This window comes from Bombus vosnesenskii, unplaced genomic scaffold (assembly GCF_011952255.1).
Source record: "Bombus vosnesenskii isolate JDL3184/JDL3185 unplaced genomic scaffold, Bvos_JDL3184-5_v1.1 scf7180000016262, whole genome shotgun sequence".
NCBI lineage: Eukaryota > Metazoa > Arthropoda > Insecta > Hymenoptera > Apidae > Bombus > Bombus vosnesenskii.
The window spans coordinates 927,996-943,549 of record NW_022884331.1 but is presented as its reverse complement, the minus strand read 5'-3'; the positions used below and the strand labels follow the sequence as shown (position 1 = coordinate 943,549).

The 15,554-nt window shown below is 35.0% G+C and overlaps 2 protein-coding genes and 1 long non-coding RNA gene across 6 annotated transcripts in view; all 3 read left to right on the top strand.

Moving 5' to 3' along the window:
- The first annotated feature begins 198 nt into the window (after positions 1–198).
- Positions 199–4,218, top strand: LOC117241923 (protein prenyltransferase alpha subunit repeat-containing protein 1). The gene is made up of 2 exons (XM_033508202.1): positions 199–465; positions 1,489–4,218. The coding sequence occupies exons 1-2, from the start codon at positions 389–391 to the stop codon at positions 2,711–2,713; spliced, it is 1,302 nt and encodes a 433-aa protein (XP_033364093.1). The 5' UTR covers positions 199–388; the 3' UTR covers positions 2,714–4,218.
- A 328-nt stretch (positions 4,219–4,546) lies between these two features.
- The window catches only part of LOC117241922 (GRAM domain-containing protein 2A-like), an 82,345-nt gene continuing 71,337 nt past the window's right edge, over positions 4,547–15,554 (top strand). Inside the window, exons 1-3 of one of the 4 annotated variants that reach the window (XM_033508197.1) lie at positions 4,547–4,780; positions 11,121–11,315; positions 12,840–13,101. In XM_033508197.1, the coding sequence (XP_033364088.1) occupies positions 4,696–4,780; positions 11,121–11,315; positions 12,840–13,101 (542 nt within the window). In that variant the 5' untranslated portion in view covers positions 4,547–4,695. Of the gene's footprint in view, positions 4,781–11,120; positions 11,316–11,660; positions 11,698–12,826; positions 13,102–15,554 lie in introns of those variants that run through there. The other 3 variants (XM_033508199.1, XM_033508198.1, XM_033508200.1) reach the window with 3 other exon arrangements.
- Positions 4,787–5,801, top strand: LOC117241924. The gene is made up of 2 exons (XR_004495141.1): positions 4,787–5,084; positions 5,173–5,801. It is a non-coding gene; the product is annotated as an uncharacterized LOC117241924 (long non-coding RNA).

Below are 15,554 nucleotides of genomic sequence, written 5' to 3'. Positions count from 1 at the left end.
AGATATCAATAGTAGTATAAGTCATTGTTCTATAAATATATATATAACAAGATATTAATTAGCCTGATGTTTTAAAAATAAAATAATAAGCTACATGTTTATATTATTACATCTATTTAATTTGTTTTCTTAGAAAGAGAAATATATGTAGATCTAATATTTTCTTAGCACAATTCAGAGGTAATAATTTCGCGCCATTTGATTTCGAACATTCGAGACTTGCAGTAAACTTCAAACAGTATCGCAGTATATCCCCCACACTTCCGCAGAAAAACGCTACATCGTGCCTGCATTGAAAGGTGCAGTGAGAGAAACAGAAGGGTTAATTGTGTATCGGTTTATACCTGATTTCCCGAGACATGTAACGAATAATAGTGACAAGGTTACAATGCAAGACGATATTTTCCCAGCTGCAGAGAAAATCCTTTCCGACATCGAAAATGTGGTGAAGAAGAATCCGTCACTGTGAGTGTTTTCTTAGATACATTACGAGGGCGGAGTCTTTAAAAATATCTATGAAATGTACCACTAAATCCTTAGATTTTGGTCTCTTAACGTGTTTATCGTATAGACGGTGCAACGTTTCACATAGCGTGTTTTAATTTTGATAAAATTATATCGTAACATCATCGTTGTACATTTTAATCGGACATAAGCATATACGACGCTTTGTAAAAGGTTTGCATAGTAAATACAGTATTAGCAATGTTGGTATCTGGTATTTACGATAGGAAACTGGCGCCATCGCGATTATTAAATCTTAATACTTACTATTGAACATGCTTTCTCTCTCTCTCTCTCTCTCTCTCTTTCTACTGTATAAAAGTGCATTATATATATATTATAACATGTATGTATATTGCAAGTATTATAACTGCATGTATCACGTATACCATATACCAATAACCAATAATGATAATATATATCAAACTAAATTCAGATATGTTAAAAATATAATTTTATAACAGTATGTACACATATGTACATCTAAAAGGTGGTACTATTCCTACATTATCTTATAAATATTCTTTATGTTGTTATGTAATTCATAACATTCCTTCTGAGATATAATTTAAACATTTTTTAAATGTATTGCCATATCCGTATTTATTTACATTGAATAATATTTAACCCTGATAAGCTCTGTGAATTTTTATGTTCTAACATATCTTTTATTTTAATAAGCAATAGTGCTATAATGCTTGAAGAAAAATTGTAGCATAAAAGTTAAACTAGAAAAAAACCTACTCTTCGTATAATTTGCTCAAACTTAAGAAATTCTTTAACAATAGAGAAACGCAATTGAGTCGAAAATGATCCGAAGGATATAAAAGGGTTAATAACAATTTTTCAGTTCAGTTATATAAATTGGACATATTTGTTGTACATTGAAAATTGTTATTCATTACTTAAGTTACTTTTTACAGCAGCAGTTGATAGAATGCGAGAATTCGCGTGAGTAAAGCCTTGACTCGTTTGCAATTTCAGGAAGAGTTTCGAAATAATTCCCGCGGAAGACAATGAGAACAAATCGCCTGTATTCCATCAGGAGGACTGTCTCGGGTTGGCGTCGTGGTGCGTGCAACCACTGTACTGCTACGCTTATCGTCGTCTCTTCGAACTTCGGCAAAATAAACACAGACGGGAGGAACCAAGCACAATAGCAAGATGGTTACTGGGCGCGTTGTTATTGAATCCAGACGTCACGACGTTTTGGAATATGCGTCGGGAGTTAGTAAGGAGCCACAAGTTGGAAGCACCCGAGGAATTCTTTTTCTCACGATTGGTGCTATATCATAAGCCGAAATGTTTCGAGGCGTTTGCCTATCGGCGGTGGTTATTGTCGTACATATTGAACAGTAAGGATGGACATTACGATCCGGAATCGGTGGAATCGCCCTTCTGTAGGGAACTGGATATAGCGACTACGTGCGCGGACAGATACGCGAGCAACTATCATGCCTGGAGTCACAGGCGTCATGTGATGACTCTTCGTGAATCGTGTGGATTCGCTTATCCGACTCTAGAGACAGAATGGAAGAATTCGCTGGCATGGTGTCAACGACACGTATCGGATTATAGCGGGCTTTCCTATCGACAGTTCCTGTTGAATAAGTACATGTTCGAATTGAAGGAACTGCCGAGGGAACCGTTTATAAAGTGCCCGGATGTCGGGGAGCAATGGAAAGAGGAACTGTTCGCTTACGTTAAATCGAACATCAGTGATACAGAGGACATGCATCAATTGCAGAGGTTATTCGGTAGAACGAACGCGGAATTCAGAGCGACTACTCCTTCGTCGAGAACGAAACAACATCAAACAGCGTATTTCCGTTCTTTGTCGTATTGGCTGGAAGAATGTCGCGCGAATGACAGTGCTATTTGCATGTATAACGATCACGAGGCTCTCTGGTGTCATCGTAGATTCCTCGCGTATCTTCTCCTGCGTTTTATGGCGACGAATCGTTTCTGTCGCGGAGATGAACACAATGTCGACGGTCAATCCGATGACAGATCGGTTGAAAGAAAAAATGTTCAAAAATTATTAGCGGACAACGATGTGATGTTGTGCCACAATTTTCTCGTGCAAGCATTCCGCGCGTACACCAACAAGATCGCTGATCTCGCCACCAAACGGGATCAACACGAGAAGATGTTGGTCGAGAGGTTCTTTAAATTTCTTCAGAGTATCGGGTTCGAAATCAGATCGTGATTTCGTTGAGTCGAGGTTGTACTTTGGCATGGCGGATAACATATGCGCAATAATCGGTATGCATTGATATGCCATTGTAAAAATAACGCAATAACTCTCTTATTCCGTATTCCACGCAGACGTAATTCCTAGCCGTATACTTTATTCATGAATTGTATCTCAATAATGCTCTCTCGTGTGATCTGTTTGCGCGGCGAATTCTGTGCGCGTAAATCAGTGCTGTCCACGAGAGGGGCCCCTTATGTGACTTTGTCCCCCTTTGCGTGTCATCATATTATAAGAGGAAAAGAAAAAGGGGAAGAGATCAAATATTATTTCTTTCTCTTTCTAACTCTCTCTAAAAACGAACGGATATAGGCGAGAAACTCATATTGGTAGCGTGTATGCGTAGCATATGCGACAGAGTGGCAGAATTCTTCTCTACACTCTGGAGTTGAAATTGAACAGCACTGTCACATAAATAAATGATATAGAATCGTTTACGGTAACGCAAGATCTAATGTACAATGTAGATGAAAATGGAATGAGTATCGATACTTATTTTTGAGACATTTACCGCGTATTATTTAAGGATATTTTCAATAACCGAGCACGATATGTCGTGTCGTGATGAATTAACGGAGAAAAAGAAGAAACCAGAAGTTGGGCGATGTTTGATTTTCTAAACGTTGTCCGACATTTGAGAGAATATGTACCCTATGGTTGTGTGGTAAATAAGAAAAAAAGTGTCTTTTGAGGCTATAGGGAAGTATTATCACGGGATAAATGTGTATAGTCGAACGTTGATGAAGTATGATATGAAAAAAGAAGAAAAATGTTAGTTTTGTAATCATGTGTTTTTAGTCACCTTGTAGAATAACAGAGGCCCGGTAACGCAGGCCGTTTACGTCGTCAGGCCATTTGTTTTGACGCCACTAGTACATATGCGACATTGGCCACGTTGTCCTCCTTTGGCACGACAACCTAACCAAAAATAAACCTTTCGACTTTTGACTGAATTTCCGTCAGTCTACCGGGAACGGTCGTTAAACGCGTGCGATCGCCAGATTTCTTGTCCACCAAGTCCTATAACTTCCGTTTCATTGTTACATGTTAATAAAGTTCAGTGAACCCTGTCGACAACAATTCTTATCTTTTCATGCACCGTCCACCGATGCAGCTCCGCCTTTGGTACATGTACATATGTATCTCGTATAGGTTTTCTCATAAAACGGACTTGGCCCTAATGCGACGTTCCATTTGTCTTGACCTTAATCTTTCAATACCCTTCAACTCTCGCAATTAACGTTCACACGTGCAAGAAAGAACAGAGAACGCAAAATTCGCGGGAAATTGCACGTCTCCAATAGTATGATTACAAACGTTATTTTCGTCGATGCACGTGAAGTCGATCCAACAAGATACCATGCATTTATTCTTTTATGTAATTGTACTGCATCTATGAAAACATGCTACAATTAATGATTAAGAACATCACTATTAAATGCTGTGGGATATAGTAAGAATACCTATAAATATCGCTGTTTTAGTTCTTTCAAGACAGTTTCGTGTCTTCCAATGTACAATAATGCCATCCTACATATTTATATACGATATTAACCGATATATGATGATTCTAGTTAGTAAGCAATCAACGACACATTCGTCACTCAAACGATTAGTCGGTAAGTTTTGATGAGTTGTATGCAATACATTGATATACGTTCAAGGAATCAAAAGAAATTCGTATATTACATCACACATATCATTGTCAATGGATTACCCTTAATATATTGTCGAAACTTGCACGTGACTATTGTCTATTACGTCCATTGGTCGATGAGTTCGATTGTGCCACGAGGTACGACGAGTCGGTCGATAGGTATCCTCAGAAATTCCACTCGAGGAAGCAACGTGACAAGGTGTGCAGTGGCGGGTCGGACGAGTTGTTTTCTCTTTGCTTGTTTATCCAAAATCGAATACATATATCGGAAGGCGAATCGATGACGTCTGATGACGGATCCACGTTTCAAAATAACCTCAATGATTTCTCCAAACAGAACCAGATGGAAATCGCTCAAAACAAAGGTAAGCCGAACTTCTTTCGTTGCTTATTACATTATCTACGATAACTTTATAATAATCAACGATCGTTTAGCCAATAACTAATTTTTGGAAATTTTTTTATAAAATAATTTATTTTAATACTTTTATTGTTAAGACGTCATAGGTTATAAACGTCGTAGTATTTTCTTGGTTTGTTGGTATTCATGGATAAGTAATTACTATTTTATATCGATGTTCTATACCGCGCGAGTATTTATAGCTTGCGTTACAAGCGTACCTAGTTGGAAGATTTGAACGTTGGCGGAAAGCTCGATTTTTCAATTATGTGAATTTAATTATTTTTTAGATGTTTAAGTATATCATGTTTGATTATTTTTATTGAAACTATTGTTCTTTGCATTTTGAAATCTTAGATATATTCGCGAGGACATTGTCGCAATACACCATACGAAATCTCTTACGTAAAAGGTTTGCAATGCTGTGAAAGTAGGCAGTAAGTGTTATTTGTTACAATAAAAGTGGGCGAATCTTATCTTTCTGTTGATTACGCACAATCTTTAGCTATTAAATTATCACAACGTTTAACGTATGTTGTATACATCTTAGTGCAATATAACATATTTATTAATTAAAATATTAAGCTGCTTTTTGTTAAATTATATTTTTTATTATTACAAAGTGCACTTCATCCTTAATGAAGTATTCGCACGAAATCAATTTTTATTAATAAAGTACTATCATAGTTAGAATTTGATACATTCGTATGAAAAACTAGGATTAAATTAATGATATTGAAACTAACAAAATAATTTTTTACACGACATAGAAATTTGCTAATAAAATAATATCATAATTGGAATCTGATATATTCATAACTTTATTCACCAGAAATCAATAATAAAATTTAACGAAAAATGATTATGTGAAGATAGAGACTAATAACATAGTCACATAAAACTGAAACTCACTCAAAAATAATATTGGAATTCGATGTATTCGTTGTAGAAATCAGCAATAAAGACAGAGAATTATTAAACTTTGACCTATTGTTGAATTAACCACATACAAGTTCGCTCCTTCCCGCTTGATCCTTTATTCGTAGACTCGGCATATGTAAGAGAGTTCAGAACGGCTCCACTTTGCGTGTAATAGTAGTTAGGATGTAAATTTTATTAAACAGCAATTCACGCGAGGAAGAAGTTCGCCGCGTTTTGATAAACCGACGAAAATCCTTTAAGGGAATTAATGCATTATTAGGCAAGAGACCCGCGTAGTGTTACTAATAAAAAATATTCTATTTAAAACGTGTACGTAAAACAATAAAGCAGCTTTTCAACGGATTTCTATAATTTTTTCTGGGATTATAAATCCCTATTTTTAATCTAGGAGTTAGAACCACGAATGAAGACGATGAGTCTCACGTCTTCATTCATGTACATTCTTTTAAGCGAAGACAACGACTTAGGTAATTAAAAGAAATTTTTCCTCTTGATAAAAAATTCAATGGTTTTAGACATTTGTTCGTTTATTGAAAAAAATAATTGTAATTATTGTGTGGATGCTTACACTTTTGTAGACACCCAATAATATCTCATGTATTTTTGCATTTTCTAATTTCATTCTACATTCCATAAATGCATAAATATCCATAGTTCAGTTGGTTCATCTTTCCTTTTAATATCATAATTAATATAAAATAGAAAGAAATGGAAGAGTTGAAGAAACAGATTGTAAAATTAAAATAGAAAAATATGATAAAATATGATAGAATTTATATGAAACTATTAATATTTTGCATTAATAGTATTAATACTATTAGAAATTCTAGTTGCGTTTGTAGCAACTCAATTAATCCCATAAGACGATCTTCTTTTTAATGTTCCCGTTAGAAAATTAAAATTCTATTATCTACAGACATTACATACCGTAAATCATAACGGTTTAAAAATAATTTCCTAACTATTGTATACGATCGTAACATTATCTTGTTATCGTTTTACAAACATGTTACAATCAGAGACATTGTCTCGAAGATATCGTTGACACCGTGCATATATGCATATATAATAATATGACCAGAGGATAGATGTTCGACATATAGTATCTACCATTATTGTCAGACGAACTTTAACTCCACAGTGACTACCATCCATGCAACTAGCACATTGCAAACAGGAACTATTCGTTTACCTTACGTATTAAAATACCTATGTAGATACCTTTAATTACGTTTAATATAATTTTTTTTTAAGTTATAGTTACTTATAATAACACGAAATCGATAAACATACAGCGATATGTATTTAAATTTTTCTCAGATACTAAACATTTTTTCTAGTAAACACAATTTAAATATCAAGTATTTAAAATTAGAAAGATATGAAAGTGTACAATATAATTTACTAGATTTATATTTAACGTCAGCTTTGTAGCTGGAAATATAATAATTACGTTTGTTTTTTATATTTGGAGAGGATCCTTTTCCCACAAATATATATATATATTTATAGATAAATATTATGATATTGTATGTGACTTATCACACTTGCCCTCTGTAGTATTCACAAAACCAAATATTTATAAGAGACCCCGTTATATTTTGACTCTGACGGTAGTAGCATTCACGTGTCGTCGCATAAATCTATTTCAACGTTTCGTTCCCCAACAGAGCGACTGATTCCATATAAATGTGACAATTTTCAATGCAATGCAGACTGACCTTCTATTTTAAGATCGGTTTAATCTGTCGTTGGCATGCTCGCCGTAAACAGAGTGCACATTTCTTCGTGCAATGCGTTTCATTACAAGTGTCGCGACGTACATATATATGTATGTATGTATTATGCTCTGTCGCTTAAATAAACACATACTTCATTTGCGTAGTTTAGAAAAGCGTGTTATGTCAATTATTATGAAACGCACGATGAAGTCTGTATATAGATTTATCTTGTCAGTCATAAGTACTAGAATATTGTATTATGTCTATTCATTAGGCACTTGAAATACACATACATTGCTCATAAGCATCCAAACATTTTAGTTAATTTGTAGCGACAATAACTTTACGTAACAGTTAAAGAACATAAAGAAACTCAAATACTTCCACAATTATAATAGAAAGCGAAAAAAATGCTAGATAGGTTTTTTCGAAGGAGAGCTGTGCTATTTGATACAAATTTGCTGCTTGCCATTACTTTTATTTCCTAGTTGTTTTATTAAAAATCTGTTATTTTAGTTATACAGGGTGGTTGGTAACTGGTGGTACAAGCTGAAAGGGGGTGATTCTACGCGAAAAAAGAAGTCGAAAATATAGAATAAAAATTTTTTTTTAATTTTTTCCATCGAGACAACGATCTGCAGTGAGATCCGTTATAACGTACCGCAGGCGTACCGAGCGAAAATTCAAAGTCGATTTTCTCGAAAACAAAGGCTCAAACGAAAAATTTTTATTCTATATTTTCTATTCTATATATTCTATATTTTCTATTATTCTATATTTTATTATCTTATCAGCTGTAAAACACGTGTTCGTTGTAGCAACACTGAAGACCAGAGTTTTCTTATACCAGAGTATAAGGACAACATGATGAACATAATGCGTCAACAACTAGTAAATACTCGGCGGGTTCGCTAGCTACGCTCGTAAAGGGCGTATAGGGTAGTAAGATGTCGCGAGTTCGAGACCACTCCTGGGCAAGCCAAGGTGGAAAACCAAATATCATCTTAGAAGTATATACACGGGCAAGTGGGCCCCCCCCCTTGCCTATAATGTTGTAGTGCTTTCTATGAGTGTTTTGGGAAGTACCCCCGGAGAACGGTTTCACTCGTTGCTGAACTTACACCTAGGCCCGCCCGTGGGGTTTTAGCCGATAAAAATCCGCCGGATTTCCCCACGTAAAAAAAGGGGTTTTTTTCTTTTTTTTTTAATTTTTCCATCGAGACAACGATCTACAGTGAGATCCGTTATAACGTACCGTAGGCGTACCGAGCGAAAATTCAAAGACGATTTTCTCGAAAACAAAGCCTCAAACGAAAAATTGTTATTCTATATTTTCGACTTCTTTTTTCGCGTAGAATCACCCCCTTTCCGCTTGTACCACCAGTTACCAACCACTCTGTATATTAGATATCGATACGTGTTTTATAGAACCCGAAGCTTCCTCGATTCGGTATATTTCTACCTCCTTTAGTCAAAATATACTAATGTTAAAATATATGTAATATTTTTTCACTTTACAAAATATGTTGAGATATTTGAAAGTTTCTATGTTTTTTTACATGTTAAGTAAAGATATATAGTGTATAAAAATGTACAGTCTATTACGAAATATGCGATGACTAAATATTTTAAATTGAATGAAGAAAAACAAAGATGGCACAAAAATTGCGTATATAATAAAACTTCAATTTTCTCTAATTTAAAATATTATAATTATATTTATATTATATCATATTAATATTATAATTTTAATTCTCTAATTAAAAGGAACAGAACAAACGCCGTAGTCCTTATGGCTGGCATCGTCTATCTCTGTTTCGATTCGATTAAAAATAATTTCGCATAGAATCTGTTCTGCTTGTCGTGAAATATGCAGCTCTGAACTCGCGACTTTCTCTGTGAGGAACGGACGTGCATATATGTGCTCACTTAATACTAATTGAGACCGAATTAACGAGCACACGAATAAAATGGAACTTGAACGTGCTATCGGTCGAGCACCGACGATATTATATTGTAGTTATCATGGTACTCTTCGATCCGTCAACTCTTGTTTTCTTTATCGTACGTACTTCTTCATTATCGGACTACGTCAACTCGTGGTCTGTTGTGTTCTAAACCTTGCTGCGTTCTTTTGATCATTTTCCAGTCAATCGTATTTTCTAACTTGAAGAGGTTTTCGGTATAAATAAGAAATATATTAGCTTAAAGTTGACAGTCACTATATTCTAGCATTACTTTATGTTGGCTCTAATAGCTAAATCGGCTAACTTGGTTCTAAAAATAAATTCTTATTTGCAATATCCAATACTGTATTCAATTTTCTATTAAGAAAATTATTTGTTATTTTTTTTGACGATTACATCGTTTGTTATTTGAATTCTTTAATCAGATATATAAATGGCTTGAAATTTTCCTAAAGTGCTAGATACGAATAGAAAAAATTTTATAGGTTATTTATATCTTTGTAATTTCGAAAAGAACAATTCCCTTAAAACTATTTGTCTATGATTATCACGTAGTTTCTTAAAATCTTCCAGGTAAGCGAGAAGAAAGTTTCCGCTCGAACGATTACTAATCTATTCCAAATCGTGGAAGTTTAATGTGATTACATTACTATGGAATTCTCAGATGTGTGCAATTCCGGAAATAATTGTGAATCAAGGAAGATACACGAACGCATATACGTGTCGCAAATATGTTCAGGGAAATGCGGCAATCCCGGGAAGGACGCGCGGCTTATTGCCAAAAAGCGTGATTGTCCTTGTACCTAAGTGAGGCATTCGAGTTTTTAGTTGTTAGTCAGAGGCTTACAGAATCGTTTTTCATACTTTGTTATATAATTCCAGTATTTTCGATGAGCAAAAGATTGGTGATTTTTAATACGACCCATGCTATATTTATGATATAAGTAAAATCGGTATAAAATTAGCAACAAAAGGATTCTTATCTTTTTCGATTTAGGGAGATGTACATCTGTCTGGAGATCCGTAAAATAATTTCGAACTCTTAAAAAATAATATGTACTTTCTAAATTTTGTATATGTCTATCCTATTTCTTTAATGATCTTCTTTTGTTTTTAATGTATTTTGTCACACGTTGTGACTCGTGATTTTATCCTCCAAAGTCATTTTTTTTCATCTTCAAGTCCATCGATTTTCTCTTAAATAAAGCTGTATATTTTTTTTATAAACTAATCGATGCACTTTTTATTGTTTATGGGAAGATATTGAAATACTTGTATCTGGAAACGATTAGATTTGAAGATATTTTATCTTTTTATATGATAAAGATTTTATAGATATAAAGGTATCTTATTTTATTTTGTAAAATTAATTGTATGAAAGACAATAAAAATATAAATATAGGTTTTAGGTCTTTCTTTGTTTTTCATATGATAAGTTTCATAAAATTAGAGTTGATAACTTTTGTGTAATACTTCTTTGCAAATAATATATGATATTAACATAAATATTAAGATAAAAGGCGAATCTATTTATTATAAAGAAATATACAATTATATCCTAAAAAATGTCAAAATAATCGTATATGTTTATTTATACATATTTTTATTAAAAAAAATTTTTATTTTATTTTATTTCATTTCTCAAAGTTTCTTTAACATAAGCTTTTTCCTTTAGATGCTTCTTCCAAAATACTTCGGCCACGAAAGATGTTAATACAGACGAGCGTTAATCTTCTCATTTCGTCGTATTCGACTTCTGGGCGATTTCTTTACGAAATTCGTGCAGCGTCTTTGTATATTATATTTCGTGTTTCACTGCATCGACCATCAAGGTTATTTTTTAACGCTCTGGGAATTGATCAGATACGAGGTAAGCCTGAATATGCACGAACGGATGGATGGCGTTGATTTGATTACAGAAGCATGTCTGTAATACGCTCACGTAACTTATGAGAAACCGAAGATATAGTACACTAATGCTAAGGTTGACGTGATGCAATAGGGTTTTAAACGAATTAAAGCAGTGTCGCCAAGAATAGGCAAGAAACGCGTATTTGCTAATATCAGCACACCTGTTTCTTAAACATCATTTGCTTCTCAGCTCATTCGGTGGACCTTTCGTTTCGCATAACTCAATTGCGATTTTACACTTTGTCGTTCATCGATATATTCAGTTGATTTTATCGTCTATCGGTCTTTCGATGAAAAGGAACGTATGTACCTGATAACAATGTCAACACGAGGATTCTCAGGTGAAAAACGTTACTGTTCATGAAAGGAATGAAAGTAAGAGTGTTGTGATGTGTCATCTGTATTTATAAATGTCCATCACATGTAGTTGAATGTCGCTTGGAGCTTGGACTATGGACTACATTTTGCATCTTTATCGTTTTCACTTTCGACGGTAGTTGAATTTGTTTTTAACATTGAAGTTGGGCAATTCCGAGTCTTCCGTTGTTCGAGCAGTAAATAATTATTTTTGAAGAGTGTTTCTGTGTATTTTTCGCATAATATCGGTTATTTTAACAAGTGTTTCCGATAACTGTAATTTCGATAATAAGATTTTGGTTAGATAGTACTAACGAAATAACTTTTAATAAAATGAAAATGCGTTTCAAAAGTAAATTCTGTTTTTCAAGTATAAAAATATTATGACTATAGAAATTTTCTTTCCCAAGTAATCCTTTATATGTTAATGTTTTTATCGAACACATGTTTTGTTTTCAAATAAGGTTATGGTATGTATAAAATGTCTTATCTTTAATCGTAAAAATATATATTCGACAGGAGCATAAGAATTCATAAAAGAATATATAATTATTATAGCATTCTCAGTATTATATATAGTATAGTATAGTATAGTATATATTATATGTTATTCACAGTATTTATTCCTTTGTATGAAACAACTCGTTCAAATTAACCATCTTTAAATTACTTTATACACATCATGTGCATTCAATTTCACATACTTCATAGAAATCGAAATGAATATCATCCATAGTTATGTCGAGAATTGTGAAATTAACATAAAACTAACCTAGTAACCTAAACACTTCTACTCAGTTTGTTATTCGCCTTATTAAATCGATGAACATATGGAACAGCATATCTTTAGCTTTTTATTTATTTACTTTTTAATTTATTTATGTACATATATCCATTTTATTTATATTTTTGTGTTTTGCTTTATATTTTTAATTTGCTTTATACACTTGCATTTATCTTTCATTTGTTTATTTACATTTTCACATTTATTTCACACTTAATCAACATAATCGCGATACTTGATTTAAGACAAACTCTCAGAATATAAGAAGATATAATTTAAATCTTTTATGAATGCAATTTCCTTTTTAGTGTTTAAATAAATATCTCAAGGAACTTTTTTCAGACAGCGAACTAGGAACGTTTCGGCGAACTACATCCCTCAGATTGGCAAAATCATCGAACTCAAGTACCGTCAATAGCAATCAATCATACGTGTCGTCGAACGATGGAAAATCATCGGTGTCCATGACATGGACCCCAGATAAAGGAGATACCATACCAGTTCGGCCCGCCAGGCACTCCGCACCTGCGATCGACGCACCTGCGCCGGAATACCTCGCCAGAAATCTTCTGCAGCTTGGCTGTCCCGCCGTGTCAATGCCCACGTAAGTCTCTCTGATCTATCGTGTGTGGACTAGTAACGGTTCAGTGGATCCCTCCGGATACATTCGTGGCAGAGATAGCGATTTCCGCAAACGCAATCGTCTCCGCGTTCTCTATCTCTTGTCTGGGATAGGAATACTGCGCATTTTGTTGCGAGAGGCTGACCATTGAGTGGTGCATAGGGTGTGTTACTTTAGATATAGGAGGATATAGGACCTCCCGTCCAGTGAATTTTGTGGAGATAAAATTATTTTGAGAATCGAATATTGTGATTAAAAACATAGAGTCGGATATGGTTAGGATAGCGGTATAATAAGTGGAAATAACATAGTGAGATCATAAATTAAAACATTAAACAGTGACAGTCGTCGATGTGTCAATATTTAGGGCTGTATGTATCGCGTAGAGGTCCTCTGAATTTTAGGCTACCAAAGTATTTCATTAAATCTGGATTGGTTACAGTGTTTGATTAAGATTATGATATTATAACGTCGTTGCTTCTTGTTCAGTAACAATCGTTATGCAAATAAAACTTAATATAAGATATTAAAGATTAGGACAAATATTTTTTGCACAAGGAATCTGAGTTGACGTCGTACGGACCTGAACCAGGCTCAATGTCCTTGCATTTTCCAAAATGTCTCAAATTACTTGTTTTGACACCCAAAACGTGTTAACTAATTGCTGATTAATTTTAAAATTACATATCCTTTTTAATTATCACGCGTTATTTCTACATATGGTCATTTTTGTTCTTTGTATTCTACAAATCGTTCATATAGAATCTCGAATTTGTATCTTGCATTTCATCGTCGAATATATTTCGTTTTATTGAATGAAAAGTTTCTAGCTCATCGAAGATACAAATATTTTATACAGATTGAAAATTCAGGATCACAGTCATAAAAAAATTTCGATCCAATTTGTAGACAACCCTACGACAGAATCAAAAATTTTCATTCGCGCTGGACCCGCGATTCTTCCGCTACGCTCCTGTCAGTCATCGCGATGCACACCGGTAGTTGCTTAATGAGGAAATTATTTTTATTTCATCAATCCATGAGGCAATTAAACGTCCACCGTAAACTCGTATCAGCCTAAGACTGTGCACGTGTATCGCTCTGTTTCACTCGCGCTATTGCGGTCACCACGCAATAAAGAGAGACGGAAATAGATTGGGTTAGTCCGGGAAACAACATCGCGATCAGCTGACCGATACCGCGGTCCCTCTATCGGCCGTTTTTCCGAGATAGCGGTGTGTGCAGCGATGCGATCCCATCGTTTCAGTTAGATCGCATACATTCCCACGTGTACACACGTTTACAAATCAACTCGTCTATATAGCTATACAACCAGCAGCGTGGTGTTCGGTCAATAGCTGGCAGGACTGGCGCAGACGCGCCGAAACAGCTGAGTGTGCGTTCACGTACATCCAATGGTGCTGTACCATTGGCGTACATCCGCGAAAGCCTCGTCTAGTAGCGAGGAGTCGCACGAGCGCGGACTGCAGCACGTTCGGCACACCGCATTGCTGTATTTTCACCGCAAACTTTTGTTGGAATCACGTAGTCCACGTTGTATACCCTCGCACTTTGATCGAGAACAAACCAAACGAGTTTTGCCTATTTTCAAAATACCCAAATTGCGTCGAGATGAAGGAAGTTGGTGCATCGTGTTAGAAGAGGGATTCTTCGAAAGGTGGTTCGAATCTGTCGGTGGTTAGTCTCCGAATACAAGAGGAAAACAACAGGAGGAAGAGGATTTGCGAGAGAAAAAGTATTTATATGTCATCCGATAAAAGTTTCATTGATCTGCCGAGCAGCTTCTCAGAGAAAAATGATGCTGCAACCGTATTGACGTTCGAACGTCTCCACGAAAAGTTGTCAAGGTCTTCGTTGTTATGTAGCATGAAGACCGGAAGGAGTGGACAGGAAGTCTGGAGTAATTGAAGCGACTATTCGTGAGTCGTGGGAGAAGACCTAATTTTAAGTCAGTTTTTGTATGTGACTGTGTAGCCGTGTAACGTGGGACAGTGGCGCCCCTCTACTGGACTGCTAGCTACGATAACACTCATCGCAGGTGTGACTTTTTAAACTCGTTTCTCGTGTCACCCATTACGTCCCGTGTCCCATAACGGTATTTTGGCCAGCTATGTATTTCTAGACGTCACGAAAGTTACTAAATCACAGACTCATTCTTATATTCGTCGATTATGACTCTATTAAATAGAATCGATTTTTCATGTTACAAATAAGAAAGAAACTTTCTTTCTTTTTACCTTGTGCCCTATTATCTTGAAATTTACGTCACATAGAAAAAAACGAGCCTTAGTGCGCGTCGTCTCCGTAAGGTTAAACATGTCATCGTTGACGTATGTGGATCATTTCCTTCCCGTTGTTGCATCTAATATAAGCTCTTATTATTCTATTTCCTGTCTATTTTGGTGTATTTTAAA